General features: G+C 31.9%; 2 protein-coding genes across 2 annotated transcripts; both read left to right on the top strand.

Annotated features, from left to right (window-relative positions):
• Positions 1 to 7,586: 7,586 nt before the first annotated feature.
• LOC122600004 lies at positions 7,587 to 9,260 on the top strand. Its single transcript, XM_043772634.1, has 2 exons — positions 7,587 to 8,243; positions 8,373 to 9,260. The coding sequence occupies exons 1-2, from the start codon at positions 7,705 to 7,707 to the stop codon at positions 9,058 to 9,060; spliced, it is 1,227 nt and encodes a 408-aa protein (XP_043628569.1). The 5' UTR covers positions 7,587 to 7,704; the 3' UTR covers positions 9,061 to 9,260.
• A 4,379-nt stretch (positions 9,261 to 13,639) lies between these two features.
• On the top strand, positions 13,640 to 15,172 carry LOC122600532 (probable xyloglucan endotransglucosylase/hydrolase protein 10). The gene is made up of 4 exons (XM_043773261.1): positions 13,640 to 13,841; positions 13,918 to 14,018; positions 14,106 to 14,299; positions 14,652 to 15,172. Exons 1-4 carry the CDS (start codon positions 13,658 to 13,660, stop codon positions 15,052 to 15,054), a joined length of 882 nt encoding a protein of 293 aa, XP_043629196.1. The 5' UTR covers positions 13,640 to 13,657; the 3' UTR covers positions 15,055 to 15,172.
• Positions 15,173 to 16,248: the final 1,076 nt, after the last annotated feature.

Here is a 16,248-nt window from a genome sequence, read left to right as displayed (position 1 = left end):
TTTGGTTTATTAATAATCCTTTCTGGCACCACCACCAAATGGAAAGGACCAATCCTCAATCTTTATCCAATCTCCAATAGGGCCAACACAGCTCTTAATCAGCGTGATCACTATCAGCTGTAGCGTATATGAATAAATACTTGAAAATATTAATTTTATTCGTACCAAACTCGCTCAATATAACAGGATTTGTCCACTTATGTTGACAAAAAGTAATAGTTAGACATGACTTATTTTAAAGTGTGACTTTTTTGTAACATTATGTCTCAACTGTTCGAAACTGAGAGAAATCGATTGTTTTAATCCGGTCTTGCTCCCTTCTATAATCTATATTGAGGAGGCATTCTTCTAACTCTTTTGAATAACTGAAAATTCATAGATAATAACTTGCAAAAATCAAAATCTGCCTAGCACTCTAGCAGATAAAATGCAAGTGGTTATGATTAATAGTTGAGTAAAATGACTCGGTGTAATTAAAAATAATAATAGTTAAATATCTTTTAGTATACTAATAAAACACTGCTCTAATAACTTATCGATCAATTATAGCTCTTGATTTTCTAAAGTTAATTTGTTTTCAATTTTGACTTTAATTTATACTTTTTTGTTTTCTAATATAATAAATAAAAAATAATAACTAATATATATCCAATATCTAATAAAATAATAGTTAATAAAGTGTTTTGCGGTTATCCATAATATAATATTTGAGTTCATATATCTGTTTAATTAAAAGTCGATGTTTACTTTAGGGGTGTAATAAATGAACCGGAAAACCGAAAAACCGGTCCGAACCGTGTGATCCGAAACCGAAAAAACCGAAAACAAAAAACCGATGTGTAACGGTTCGGTTACGGTTTTCAATATTCATTACCCGCGGTTAACCAAGCCGAACCGAATTTGATATATACCTACATATAATCATATATATTTATATTTACACATATATGTATTACAATACATCATTTACATATTTATTTAACTAATTTTTTGTACTTACTGTCTAAAATATTTTCAATTTTATTAACTTTATTTCTTATATATACTCTTTTTAAGAAAAGTTTTTAACTTTGTTTAAAATATTTATTAAAAATTATTAGTAATATCATATAGAAGACATTTTAAGTAGTAAATCATAATACTCTTAAATAGAAACTTCCATTGCATAAATATAAAGTTAGAAAAAATTAATTCAAAATTACATGTAATGTATATATTTATTTATAAAACAAAATATTAATGTAGTTAAATAACTATTATACATAGAAAATTTAATTAATACAATGTAAATTAACTATTATAATTGAAAACTTAAACTTTATATTAGCATAACTTTAATAAATGGTTAACTAAAAATAAAACCGAAATTAACCGACTTTTTTGGGTAACCGAAATTAACGGTTCAAAATTTCTAACTAACCGAACCAAATCGAAAACCAAAAAACGGTTCGAAATTTCTAGCTAACCGAACCGAACCGTTTACAACCCTAATTTACTTACTAGAGTTAGGCTTTATTTAGTTATCTAAAATTATCTAGATTACTATTTATAATTAAGATTAATATGATAAAATAATTTATGTTTGACATCAGCAAACTTCAATTAAAAAAACAAAAGTTATGATTAATCAATAAAGATAAAGACATTAAGATTTTTAAGGTAATTGTATTATTTTTTAAAAAGATTTCTTTAGTAATTATCATGACACATATAAAAAACAACTCCGTAACAATAAAATATATGTAACAATAAGATATTATTTCTAATAATGTAAAATAAGAATGTAGTACATCATATTATGATTTTTAATAGTGAAATATCAGTAGATATGTCACAGTTTACAACTTTGATGAACATAGTATGATTTTGTAATATTCAAATATAGTTAAGCCATAGTATACAACTTCGATAGACATATTTTTTGAAAAATAGGTCATTATAAAACTTAAAGTTTTGATATATAAATCAACTTTTTATTACTCAAAATAATAATTTAAAATTTTAACTATAATAAATTAATATCTAATATAAATAACGTCTTAAACCCCTTGTATTAGACACAGATCTATAATGCACGGTTTGGCATAATGAATTTGTCATTTATATTAGTAAAAATTTCATTCTATATGAAGAAGGCGTGCAAATAGTGTTATTATCGAAGACTTCTTCAGTTCCAACAGAAGAGAATTAACTTAACTAATAAATTGAAACTGTATTCGTTTTATGACATTGGATGGATTTCAGTTATATTCACTCTTACTTATAAATATAAAAAGTTCGATCAATTTAAAGCAAACTTTTCTCTTTATTTGCAAATATAAAGAGGACTCGTAGTCTCGTATGACAAATTTGAAGTTTTATGCAACTTGTCATGCCTGAGTACTGCGTATTTTAGAATTAAAGTTTAGCGTATCGAAAACATGTTTTTCTCATACATACATACATACATCCTCTATATAATTATAATTACTATATATATGTATAGGTCATTTTCACAAGCCTCATGTGACAATTCTTCGAGCATTAAAGATAATACTTATCATGTTGAACATTAAAAACATGATGACACTACTAGTCCAAAACTACAACCTGGAACCCCTCTTGGCACCCTTTGCTGCACGAAAATAGCACATTTTGGAATTCTATTTTGGAATACAAAATATCATACAACTAATATTATAGCTTTTTTCCGCCTGTTGTGGTATATAATATACCGACTATAATACTTTAATCAGATTATATTCGACTTGTTTTTATCTTCAATAGTTTGTGGGCATTCAAGTGACTCTTTTGTTTGTTTACTAGATTTTAGATTCGTGTCCAACATTGGACACGAGGCTTACGATATTATCAATATTAGATTTTTATACATTTAAGTCATAAAAACTTATAATTTTGAAGATATACGAATCTAACTGTTATATTTTGCAAGTTGTAGTACAATAATCATAGGTTCGTCACTGTCATTATTAGCCGAGACATATTGATTGAATTGTTTGTCGTAGTCATTCCACAAGACATATGCTATAATAATTTTTCTATTATAGAATATTTTAAAACCAGTTGTACTCATATTGTGATATTATAATGAAAGATAATTAACAATCAAAATATAAACATACTTGTGATCATGTACTTGACATTCAAGTATATGTATTTGATCATGGTGTGGACCCATAACACGCATAAGTTTATTTTCAATCACAAGTCCTATAATAATTAGATAACAATTATGATTGTTTTTATATTCTTTAAACAATTAGGACTCTTGATTTGGATGACATTGTAACTTTAAGTATTAATACGCAAAACTAATATATAAAAAAGAAGAAAATTATGTACCTTTTTGATTGAAAGATATAATGAATCTTGAATGAAGTTCATATTAATTTGGATTTAGTATTCAAATAATGCTCTGTTATAAATCGTGTTTTGTTTTGTGATCATATGTTTAGTAATTCCTATTATGTTTAGGATAATTATGTTGTATATTGTCATCTCTTATTATGTTTAGGATATGTATTGACAGTTCAAATTATGATTCTATTAAATATTAAACGTAACCATTAATATTTATAATTTATAAAAATATAATCTAATATTTTTTAATAAGTCATTAGGTTTTAAAATAATATTTGTAGACAATATTTTATATGTTAAATTTTTCTTAATTAATTAAATGATTTAAATTTTAAAAAAAATCTTTCAAGTTGATGGCTAAAAATAGATATAAGTTAAGTATTCAGGGTTAAAAAGTGTAAGTTATTGATGAAAATTAAAAAAAGTGTAAATTAATTAGACTTATTCTACAAATTAATATAAATATTAATATAATAATATGATTGGATAAAGATTATTATGATTTTTAATTTGTAGCTAATCTAAGTGATGATATAAGCGAAAATCAGTTTGATAAAATTGAGCGATTTGATTGGTTAATAAGTTATTAGTTCAACTGTCTTATAGTATATATTAAGATTAAGATTAAGATTAAGATTAAGATTAAAATAAGATTAAGATATTATTTTATTAAAAACTTAAAATGTATAAATTATTTTAAGTAATGTTTGACTGAAGTTATAAGATTAGATACAAATTAAACGAATTGATACAATGAGCAAAATTATATGCTCGAAAGTTTAAAATAACATTTCCATCACAAGTATTTTACATGGAATAGAATTCAAAGGTTATATAAATGTCACGATTTAGATATATACATCATCAATTTTTAATTTGAAAGAATGGAGAGTTATTATTGGTCAATAAATAATTAAATCCGTTGTCTTTTAATGTATATAAAGATAAAAATATAGGATTGTAATTATTTAAAAACTAAAATTCATATGAGATTAAAAGAATTGGCCAATCACACCATGATTTGTAACTTAAAATAATGTGTTTATAGCTGCTCACCATCATCACCACCAGCACCATTGCCAGAAATTGTGATAAGGTATGGGCGAATTCCTTAATCGTACGATTCCGTCATTCAGGGGGCTTCACCCTTCTCGGTAACCTACCTTGAAGCATTTATAAAGGAGTTGGAAGCCAGACACATGAGAATGGTGTGAATTTGATGAGCGGCGATCCAAAAGATAATGTGGTGGTTTGATACGGTACGAGCGCTGCCCCTATTGCCATGGCAGAGCCATGGCGTCGACGGAGGAAGAGGAGCGGAGAGATAGATGATGGTGGTGGTGGTGGTGGTGGTGGGCAACTATAAACACGTTGTTTTAAGTTTCAAATTACAGTATGTTTGACTAGTTTTTTAGTTTTTGTACAAGTTTTAGTTTTCAAATGAACATTTGACACTTTAAAATCAAGAGGATTAGGCATGAGCATACAAAATCAGTCAAATATGAGAAAGAGAGATACGAAATCCGGATCATTAATGATTAAATATTTGTTTCAAGGTTTGAACCTGAACTTTCTGAAAATCTTTCACCTTCTTTTCCCTAAAACTACTAGATCAAAAACTTTTGCTAATTCGATAACATATATCTCCATTTCTTCTAACTTTTTACTGTTTTATCCGTTTTTACTTACGGTATTTAACTTAGTTTTTGTTGTGCGCACGGTATGAAGATACATGCTTTTTATGTGATTCATTTATCAGCTTTGAACTTTTTTTTCCATTTTTTTTTCTCGATTCTCACCTGGACACGATCATAAACTCATTGCGGATCTCACTTTTTGTCGTTGCAAAATCTTCCCAAAAAACACTAGGGGATCGAGATTCAGAGTCGACATATGTCGTCGCAAATGTTATCTCCAAATGTTTTTGGACAGGACAAATGGAACATTTGAGAACGACATCCCAAATTTCTTGTAGTGACATATATTCGCAACAAATATCTTAATAACCTACAAATACTAATGTCAAGTCATAACAACCTTTCTATTACTTCACCATTTCCCCCAACCCATTACATTCAAATTTTACATATATCTTTATTTAACTTTACACCTTTTACAACCACATTATTATACCTTAAACGTTACAACATCAATAAAAATATTTTATTAAGGAAAGACATCAATATACCCTATTTGTTCCTTCACTTCAATTTTTGTTGAACGGCAAAAGATATATGTTAGATAGAACATGACCAACTAGCAAAATACTAGAGACGAAGATACAAGAGAATAAATGTTTCTTCACTTCAATTGGTGATAGCCATCACTAATTCCTTCCAACATTTCGCAACCCTCCTTCCATTGCTCTTTATTAGGATGAAAACCAATCCTCTGAAGATAGTTCTATTTTATCGGGATAAGTATCTTGGAATAGAACAAACTTTGGACAAATGCCTATAGTGAGAAATAACTAAAGTTGTGTTCATTGTATGTAATGATTTTTAAATTATGTCTATTGTATGTAAAAAAAGGTATCCGACCAATCAAAAACTAAAAAGTGGCAGCTATATATGGTTGTTACATATGCCTTTTTACATACAATAGACATAATTAAAAGATGATTGCATACAATGAACATAACTTTAGTTATTTCACACTATATACATTCGTCCAAAGATTGTTACATTGCAGGATACTAATCCCTATTTTATCTAAATAACCATTTCTATTAATGCACTTCTATTTAGAAATAAATGCAATAAAATACAAAATAAATAAATGAAAAGAACTTACCAATTCTAAAACATTAGTCGATCATATATCATGAGAGAAGTCTAACCAAAATATTATTCATTTGTAAACCCTCATGGGTCTTTGTTTAAACTTCATAGTTCAAAACTTTTATGATGTCAAAAAATACCGCTTTAAAACTTGAAGGAAAATATATATATATATATATATATATATCCATGAAAACTGAAGAGTTTTGACACATTCTGCCTATGTCAAAAGTAATTTTATATGACTAGAAGTAGAATTGAGTCCAAAAGTCAAGTCAATAATCAAACCATGGAAAGATGAGGCTTTATTCTTTGAAAACATAAATACGCTAGAAGTGTTGATGAAGTCAATGAATGAAGGAGGCAAAAAAAAGTTGCAAAAAATTAACCAATGAAAATAAAAGTTTAAAACCCCAAAGCATTCCATACCGACTCCAACTATCAAATAATATGTTATACAATGAAATCTCGATTATGATTTTTGTTATATAGAATGAAAATGTTGAACATACACACATATGAGGAACCTTTATTTTTGTCTAGCATAAACTATTTGCGTTTGGTTAATTACTACTATCTTATTACAATATTGGATATATACATATACCAATAGACTAACATATAAACGAACATCAAGAAACGAATAACAATTTATCAAATGCTCAAGCATGTAAACGAACAAACCAGATCTTCGTGTTTGTTCATTGAAAATAGAGTGACTAAAAATTGTATTTATATTTGTTCATTACTAAATAAGCAAACATGAATGCACTTATCATATAATTTAACAAATTGTTCACAAATATTCTCATCATTTACCGCAATGTAAATAAATTGATTATTTTCGTTGTGTTTTTCATATACTTAGATGAGAATGAGATATATTTGTTTATCACATGAATTATCTTTTGATAATGGCTTCAATAACAATTTCATCATTATCTTCAATGAATATGTAATGTAACCGATTTTAAATGATTTAAAGTTTTTTACTAATGAATGTTTTCCTCATGTTACCTTTGTAGCAAGTGAAATAAGCATGTCAATGATAAACCTGTTTAAAAGGAGTAAAAAATTCTAAAGTAATTGAACACTAATTAAACAAACCAACTCGAAGGACTATTCTGAGAAAAATCTATACTTCAAGGACTCACTTTTCAATAAATTCCATACCATCAAACTGCTGTCTTTTAATTTCTTTTAATATTATTTTTGATTTTTTGCATACGTGCCCCCAGCTCATTCCCGCACGCACCAACATCCCCAAACAACCAAATAACTCACAATAACAATCAACGTACAACCATATATCCACAAGGTACAATTCTTCAAAGCACATTATCTCTAATTTTTATAATTCCATATCTGGAAAATAAATCCAGCCTGTAATCTCTCTGTCTCGCTCATTATCTCTCTGTTTCTTCCAATATATCCATCTGTTATTTTTCAATTCAACAAACACATATACACCTATACATACACACACATATATATATATACACCCACTTTCATTTAAAGGATTTAAAACAATTCAAGAACCTCTAACAGATTGGATTTTTCTACAATGGATCCGTGTCCTTACGCTCGAATAATCGTCGGAAGTCTAGCCTTAAAGTTTTCCGGCGCCGGCGCCGGAGCTGCTCCGGCGGCTTACTGCAAGATTAAACTGAAAAATAACCCGACCCAGATAGCGGAAATTACTTCTATCACAGATGGTGAAGTGAATGATCAAGTTCAAGGGTGTTTTAATTTGAAAAAATCGGAGTTTGAGAAAGCGAATTTGTTAAAGATTGAGGTGTATTCGGGTCGGGTCAAGAATAAACCGGTTTGTGGATTCGGGTCGGGTAAGTTGTTGGGGATTGTGACGGTGGGTTTGGATAGTGAGTCGGTTTGTCAGAATGGGTGGGTTGATATTGGTGATGGGAAGATGGTTCAATTGCATTTGAGTATTCGGGTCGAACGTGACCCGAGATTCGTATTTGAGTTTGATGGTGAACCCGAATGTAGCCCGCAAGTTTTTCAAGTTAATGGGAATGTCCGCCAAGCTGTTTTCACTTGTAAATTCAGTTTCAGAAATAACAGAGAACACAATTTGAGATCCGAGTAAGTACAAGTAACTTTCTATTTTTAAATTTATTTATTTTTGTGTATTTAAGGTGTTCGATAAAATGTCTCAATGGAAATTTTAGGTTTTGTAAAACTAATAGTGTGTTTAATTGTTGTTATTTGCAGCTCGTCTTTATCGGAATCAAAAAACGGAAAAAGTTGGTTGAAATCGATAAGAAGTGAAAAAGAAAAGCCGGTGAACGAGAGAAAAGGATGGTCAGTAACTATCCATGATCTCTCGGGATCGCCCGTTGCGATGGCGAGTATGGTAACACCGTTTGTCCCATCAAACGGGACAAACAGTGTCAGCCGGACGAATCCAGGTGCTTGGCTGGTACTCAGACCAGGCCACAACACCTGGAAGCCGTGGGGCCGTTTAGAGGCCTGGAGGGAGCCTAAACAAAAAGACTCCCTCGGTTACCGGTTTGAGCTACTTCCTGATGCAACGATCAGTGGGCTCGACCCGGTAACTTTATCGACATCCACAATAAATTCAAAAACGGGTGGAAAGTTTGTTATTGACATGAGTAATGGGAGTTCGCCCATGTCAACCCCAAACGGGAGTTTCGGGTCCGGGTCAGGATCCGGGTCGGAGTTTGAATTCGGGTTGTGGGCACATTTGATGTACCAAGGGTTTGTGATGTCATCATCGGTTGGGGAGAAGCCGGAGGTTGAAGTAGGGGTACAGCACGTGACATGCACGGAGGATGCGGCTGCGTTTGTTGCATTGGCGGCTGCTATAGATTTGAGTGTGGATGCTTGCCAGCCGTTCTCTAGGAAACTCCGAAAGGAACTAAGGCATGACGGCGAATGATTAGTCTTTTGTTTTGTTTGAATTTTTGTTTCTTGAATCTTCTAGAAAAGAGTGTACAGTCAAAGAAAGTCAAATTTCATATTTGTTTTGCTGAGTGTTGTTATTGGGGAGATCGATGATTGTTTTGTACAGTTTATTAGTTTTTGGAGAAACCAATTTTTAGATGGTTTGATTATTAAAAAGATTCATGATTTTGAGAAGCTTGGATTCATTTCGTAGTTCTATGAATGTTGATATTACCAAACATGTTTGGCTTGTTAAAGACGGTAAACATCATAATCTAAATTGGAGGTCGCATGTTTCATTCTTGGTAGATTTGTTTAAATCAAGTTTTGTTCACATCCGGCTCAACAAGACAAGTCTTTTGTTGGACCTAGACACATGAGATAGTGGTTTAACCGATATGTAAAATATGAACGAGAAATGATTGACGGGATTGTGAATGGACACAGAGAAAAAGTTCGGTTTGGCCGGGGTCTATTTTGAATGTTGTTTCTCTATTACCCGATATGGTTAACTGTTTATAATTCACCTCTCATAAATCGTTTTTACTCACAACTTGTAGTTAAGGGCATCTACTAGTTTATTCAAATTGATTTAAATTGATTGACACCAACCCAAAACCGATGGCAAGCAGAAAGCTCAATGTTGGCCGATACAAATCGTCATATCTTAGTCTACCTGGTATTATGTTGTCTTTCTTGTTAACCTTTCTGTGCAAACGTCACCTTATTGAAAACTTCGAATGAATCCCCTATTTTATTCATGCCTTGTGATGCATATTCTAGTTCATATTGCCGACCTATATCATTTACTCTTTCAATGCAAATGCATCATATCACCTTGTTTTTATCCTCACTTCTAAATCACGAAAGAACGTTTCCAGGCCTCATCATTAATTAAATTAACATCATAAATGAATCATTGAAATGACTAATGAATCATTGAAATGACTAAGTTATGAAACTAATTTATAGACCCCGTATGATAGATCAGGAGAAAGTAGTCAAAATAAATTACATCGTTTTTTATCCATTATTGTTTCTTAACCATTTCATTGAACGTTCCAAAATATCATCTAATGAGTTATGAACATGCAATCTCTTAATAAGAGGATGATAAGGCCGGTCCTTGGGCTTCTAGCCCGCGTTAGACGCACGTCCGACACAGCGAAAGACCAAGACCCTAGTAGCACTATGTGCGTCTAGCACCGCGTCCGACTGTGGCTTCCAAATTTAGACGCAAGAAAGTGGAGGTGAGGGGCCCAAATTTAGTGTTATATTTAGTGTTAAAATAATAGGTGAATATAGTTAGAAGTGAGGGTTATAAAGATAGGGTGTTCTTGGTGTGTCTAGAAGAGATGAATAGTAGTAGATGCGGGTTAGAAGTGGGTTCTTATAAGGAGAGGCCTAAGTCATTTCATTATTAGGCTCCTACTAAATTTTTTAATAATAAGACGACATTTATAATTGTGATTTTAGACATTCATAATTTTTTTTCTATCCTCTCGTCCTTTTCAATATTGAAGGATAAAATGGCATAATGAATCATCATTTTTCTTTTGATAATATATAACGAATGATAACGTACCAATCACTTCCTAGCTATAAATAAAGAATAAATTATATATTAGAAAAACATACATATATACAAGAAGATAATATATGTAAAGATAATAGGCCTTTAGGTCATATGAAAGAGATGGCAAAGCAATGAGAGCATATGAATGGAAGACAGAGAGCATAACTTTGGTTGGAGTTTATTGGACTTATTATAGGCCAATACATCATGATTTGTGGGCCGTTCCATTCTATCAACATCAACCTTAAAACTGCCCATCAAACGGACAACTATTATTTTACTAATATTTACATTTTTTTATACTTAGCAATGAAGAAAGTTATACATATGCGTTCAAATTATAGCACGTCCAAAAATATGTTCAATGGTTAAACAATTCTCCAATCAAACTAGGTAAGCTAGGATTCAAGAATTGTGGTGATTCGTCCTCTGAAGATTTCGGAAACGAGTAAAAAACTAAACATTTACCGTTACTGAGTTATGTTTACATAAAACTAGGATGACATGCGTGTAAAAATATATATATAGAGAGAGAGTTTATAATGATTTTCAATTTTAAAAGCTTTTAAAAATATATATATAGATTACATTGGCTTTTGATTAACTTTAGTTATATACCAAAACTCCCCTTTCTCTAGAAATTGTAATCATGTTGACTTCTCTCAACATATTATAGAAGATGATAGTATTTTAGTGCAAGAATGAGATGCTAATTATACGGGTTAGAAACTCAGAATATACAAAATATAGAAGATGATTACAATAGCTTTTGTTAGTCTTTATCTATACAAAATGTACACTTTTAAAAATGGATGTGCACTTGGACCAAAATAAAAGCGTCAAACGGGTTGCGCCCCATGTACGGGCAAAACCTCAAAGCAACAATATGAAGAGTTTTAGATCATATTGTTGATAAGTCGTTCTCCAACCCACAACCGATTATGATTTTTTTGGAAGCAATTTTTGGCAGTCAACTGAATATTGGGTGACATTTGACATAGAATGCAACACACAAAGTTCGAGATTCTCTTTACCAAGAGCTTTCATCCATTATTAGAATTTTACAAACTTTTATCTTGATATTGAATTCGTGATATCAAGATTGTATTGAGTCGAATTATAATTACACTAATATTCGGTCATTGAATTCTAATCCCGAATTCTCTAACAGGGAGTATATACATCCTATATGGCCGTTTTTTTTTTTTTTTAACGCATTCCATATGCTTCATAGAGAGTATCAAAACATCTAATCTAATATAAAACCAGCGAACATAAATTATAATTAGGTAGGATTAAATGTGGAAGACCAAAAAGTCATCGCTAAGCTCCAAAATTAGACCAATTTCGTTTGAAACCATAATTAGACCAATTTCGTTTGAAAGAATTAGGAAAATTGTTTGGTGCCGAACCAAAACTTAGTCAATTAAAGCATAAGCTGGACCTGCCCCAACAACTCATATAATTAACATGCCACCCAGTTTTTTGCTAATGAGGCTCATCTCCAAGACTTCATTTTACTAAAAATTGTAGTAAACCCATATATATGAGAGATGGTGTTCATACTTATTACAATTAATATAGTCAACTCTTTCAACTTCATTTGTTAGCTGAATAGGTATAATCAAACGTGGTCAAACTATATAAAAGAGCCATAACTTTGATACTAAACGCCTATTCCCACATTAGGGAAAACTTTCTTTGTGTGTATGCATGTAACTTGTGATCAACTACTATTGTATGAAAGAAACTTTAGTCGGGTTCATTGTATGTAAGTAATCTGCTAAAACTGAACGAATTGTGTAAGAAATCAACGTGGCACCCCCAGGCATCTGATACATGGCTCAATGAAAGACCTCCACATCAGCTTGTTTACACGATTCATTCAGTTTAAACAAGTTACTTACATACAATGAACCCGACTAAAGTTTCTTTCATACAATAATAACTGGTCACAAGTTACATACACACATAGATACTTTTCCCCACATTATTAACTAGTTAGCAAATAACATTCACTGGAGATGCTACCCTTCGGTAGTCGGGGCAAGGTTAAGACTCCGCGTCTACCCCGTTAGTTGTTTGAAATGCGCCATTCTAAAAAGATAATTAGATTAAATAAGGGTTGTCCATGATTTTTGGTAATGGAAGAAGTATTTTACTGTTTTTTTGGTCGTAGTAACTTCACTTAGTGATGGTAAAAAAATAATTTGAACATATGGGGATTTGAGGTTAGTTTGCAGTTGAAGTTTTGTTTGATTTGCTTTTCTTCTTTCCTGACTTCCAATCACTAATTTACGACGTTTCCTCAATAGTGTGCAGTGTTCAAAAAAAAAAAAAACTCAACTAAAACAAAATGTTCTTGGGTCGATTTTGATGCTCATTGTTATGTATGTTATTGTAATTGTAAGTATACAAATGCTATAAGTTCGTTGTCATTAACAATTAGGTAATTACAAAAAAATTATCTAAATCGATAAAATCTCTACAAACTTCTTTTGTTATCCATCATGTAAACAACTAGTTTGTTTATTTGTTTACAAATTCATTTTTGAAAACACTACATAAGAGGAAAAGAATAAATAGTAATAGGCCAAATAAGAAAGAAGCCTTAGAGGGTCAAGTCATCTTTGGAAACCCAAACAAGAGAGAAACATGATGTTATCCCTTAACCCACAAGGCCTCCCTTTCCATGAAATCTCCAACAAATCCTTACATTCGCATCAAAGTCGAGTTCAAAATAAAGTAAACGGTTTTGATGCATTAGAAACATGAACTCTAATTTAGAAATTTAATAAACAACTAATCTACTGTTAAGTATAAGGTTAAGTGTAAATAAAATTTGAGATGTAATGATGTAAACCATTGCTTCTGTGTAAAGATATTCCTGAACTTAAATTTATATTTTTGTATAGTTTTAGTAACTTCTCAAGTCATGCATGCAACACTATATATATTGCTATATATGCAGCTTTCATAATCTACTGAGACAAATTAATCACAAAAAAGGCTAGCTATGATTAACTTCAACTCCATTTTCCTTTGTGGGATTTTTCTCTTGCAAACAATAGGAACTTCCTTTGCTACGGTAGTTTCAACCGGAGATTTCAATAAAGACTTCTTTGTGACATGGTCTCCTAGCCATGTCAACACTTCTGCGGATGGTCGATCAAGAAGCTTGAAGCTCGATCAAAAATCAGGTAGAAAAGCACCTTTTTCCAAGCATTAGACACCCTATTTGTATAATCGTATGGCTGATTAGAAGACTATTTTCAGGTTCGGCTTTTGCATCTAATGACATGTTTTTGTTTGGCCAAATTGACATGCCAATCAAGTTGGTACCGGGTAACTCGGCAGGAACAGTCTTGGCATTCTATGTAAGCCAAAACACGTTCACTTGTCAATTGTCTGCATGTTTTAGTAACAACACAAGTACTTTTCTGAAGAGCTTTTTGATAATGCAGCTTACATCCGACCAGCCTAATCGAGATGAAATAGACTTCGAGTTCCTAGGAAATGTCTTTGGACAGCCTTATATTCTTCAAACAAATATATACGCTGATGGTTTTGACAACAGAGAAGAGAGGATTAACCTCTGGTTTGATCCCACAAAGGATTTTCATACCTATTCCATTTTGTGGAATATTCACCAGATTGTGTAAGCATTGGTCATGACAAATTCTTGCAATAACTTTCTACAGGGTCAAGCAAACGAAAACATTTGCTAAAAAGATATGGGTTGAAGGATTGAATGTTGCCCAAACTATATTTAGTTGCAAAAACCTCATAGATCAACTCATTCAAAAAGTCAATACTACTGTTCAGATAATATAACCTCCCAAATCATATTCAACACAATGATTTATATTGAAAAAAGAAAATAAACGAAAGTGTTTGGATCAACCCAATTTGACTTGCATTAAAAAACTTGGACATTTGAATCTGTTTTGGCCTGTCAATGTTGCAACATCTGACAACTATGTATGTGATAAAATTGTCTTTCTGAGCAGGTTCATGGTGGACTTTGTTCCAGTAAGAACATATAGGAACCATGCAGACAAAGGAGTGGCGTATCCTAAATGGCAGCCAATGAGTATCAAGCTCAGCCTATGGGATGGCAGCAGCTGGGCGACACGTGGCGGGAAAGACAAAATTGACTGGTCAAAAAGCCCTTTCATTGCATCGTTTGGAAATTATACGATTGATGCCTGTGTATGGAAGGGGAATGCAAGGTTTTGCAGAGCAGATAGCTCGAGCAATTGGTGGAACAAAGAGGAGTTGAGTTCTTTAACATGGAAACAGAGGAGATTGTTCAAATGGGTCAGGAGATATCACCTTACTTATGATTATTGCCAGGATAACAAAAGATTTCAAAACAATCTCCCTAAAGAATGTCATCTTCCAAAGTATTGATTCTTTGATATCCATCAAAGAATATCTTTACTTTATTATGTTCCTTAGTTGTGGTGCTGTCATGGTCATAGAATATTTATAATAATAGTGATTTATGGTTCGTATTTCTGCTACACAAGTTATCAGCAACAAGTATTAAATCCTGCACAAAATAGTTGTGTATTGTTCTTTATGGCATTATACTAAATTCTAGCTCATGAAACCTTTTCTACAATCGCCACAACTATGGCCATAAATGCGCTTGACAATAATTACTGCCTTTGGGGAGACTGGACAATTGATACAGTTCTTGACCATATAAGTTCAATTATGGTGACAATTTGAACCCATGCATATGAAAATGGGTCAAATTTGGGTAGAAATCCAATGATGGTGGGGAAGATTGGTAAAGCTTGTCAAATGATGAAGAGAGCCCAAAGTATACCCAAATTTTTTACGCCCTTCTATATCGTTTTATTAAATCTGATTATTTCGTAGTTATTTACTTATCATTCAGATATGTAATGTACTAATTATAAGGTTCAAACTTCAAAGAACAAAAGCTTAACAAGTTGTGAGTGTAGGCCAATCCAAGTAGCCTCGACTTTTACCTGGACTTGAAAATTTACATACCTTGATCCGAACTATTGTCGCAGTTACCCAACCTGCCTAGCCACCCATCTTGCCACATCTAGGTCTAGTATGTGTTTCTTCTAAAATTAAGTAAACAAGTCTCACTTCCACACTTTTATTTCCTTTACACCATAAAGTTTGCACTTTAACCACAAGGGAGGTGGCCTAGTGTTACAGACTTAGTCTCTAAGGGTGAAAATACCTAGAGGTCCCAAATTCGACTGCTGGGGGCAAAAAACATATCCCCTTGTGGCCATGAGCCATAGAGGTTCACTCGCGATAACTACGGGCTATATGCAAAGCGGGTGGTCTAGCACCTGTTATTCTTGTCCCTAAAAGACACTTGTTATTCTTGTCTTGCACTTTATGCGGCTTTTTATTCTTCTCTCGTTCTTTGTGATCACACATTAATGGTGATATTGATATAGCCTACAATTAGAATCTAGCATCGACTTTGAAATTCAGATTTTACAGTTTATTTTTTAGTTTCTAATCATAAATGTGTGATTTTATGGTTTTCACACATTTTTTTTATATATTCTACTGAACAAAGGTGGGAAACTTGGGCAGGTTGAGTACTAC

The sequence above is a fragment of the Erigeron canadensis genome, chromosome 5 (assembly GCF_010389155.1).
Source record: "Erigeron canadensis isolate Cc75 chromosome 5, C_canadensis_v1, whole genome shotgun sequence".
In the NCBI taxonomy this organism is placed as follows: Eukaryota; Viridiplantae; Streptophyta; class Magnoliopsida; order Asterales; family Asteraceae; genus Erigeron; species Erigeron canadensis.
This window is presented reverse-complemented; position numbering and strand designations above follow the sequence as displayed.

Bases quoted from the DNA above. Each gene is read 5' to 3' on its own strand.
- LOC122600004 (XM_043772634.1), top strand. From the start codon at position 7,705: ATGGATCCGTGTCCTTACGCTCGAATAATCGTCGGAAGTCTAGCCTTA. The intron at 8,244-8,372 runs GTAAGTACAAGT...TGTTATTTGCAG, and splicing joins GAACACAATTTGAGATCCGA to CTCGTCTTTATCGGAATCAA.
- LOC122600532 (XM_043773261.1), top strand. From the start codon at position 13,658: ATGATTAACTTCAACTCCATTTTCCTTTGTGGGATTTTTCTCTTGCAA. The intron at 14,019-14,105 runs GTAAGCCAAAAC...TTGATAATGCAG, and splicing joins GAACAGTCTTGGCATTCTAT to CTTACATCCGACCAGCCTAA. The intron at 14,300-14,651 runs GTAAGCATTGGT...CTTTCTGAGCAG, and splicing joins TGGAATATTCACCAGATTGT to GTTCATGGTGGACTTTGTTC.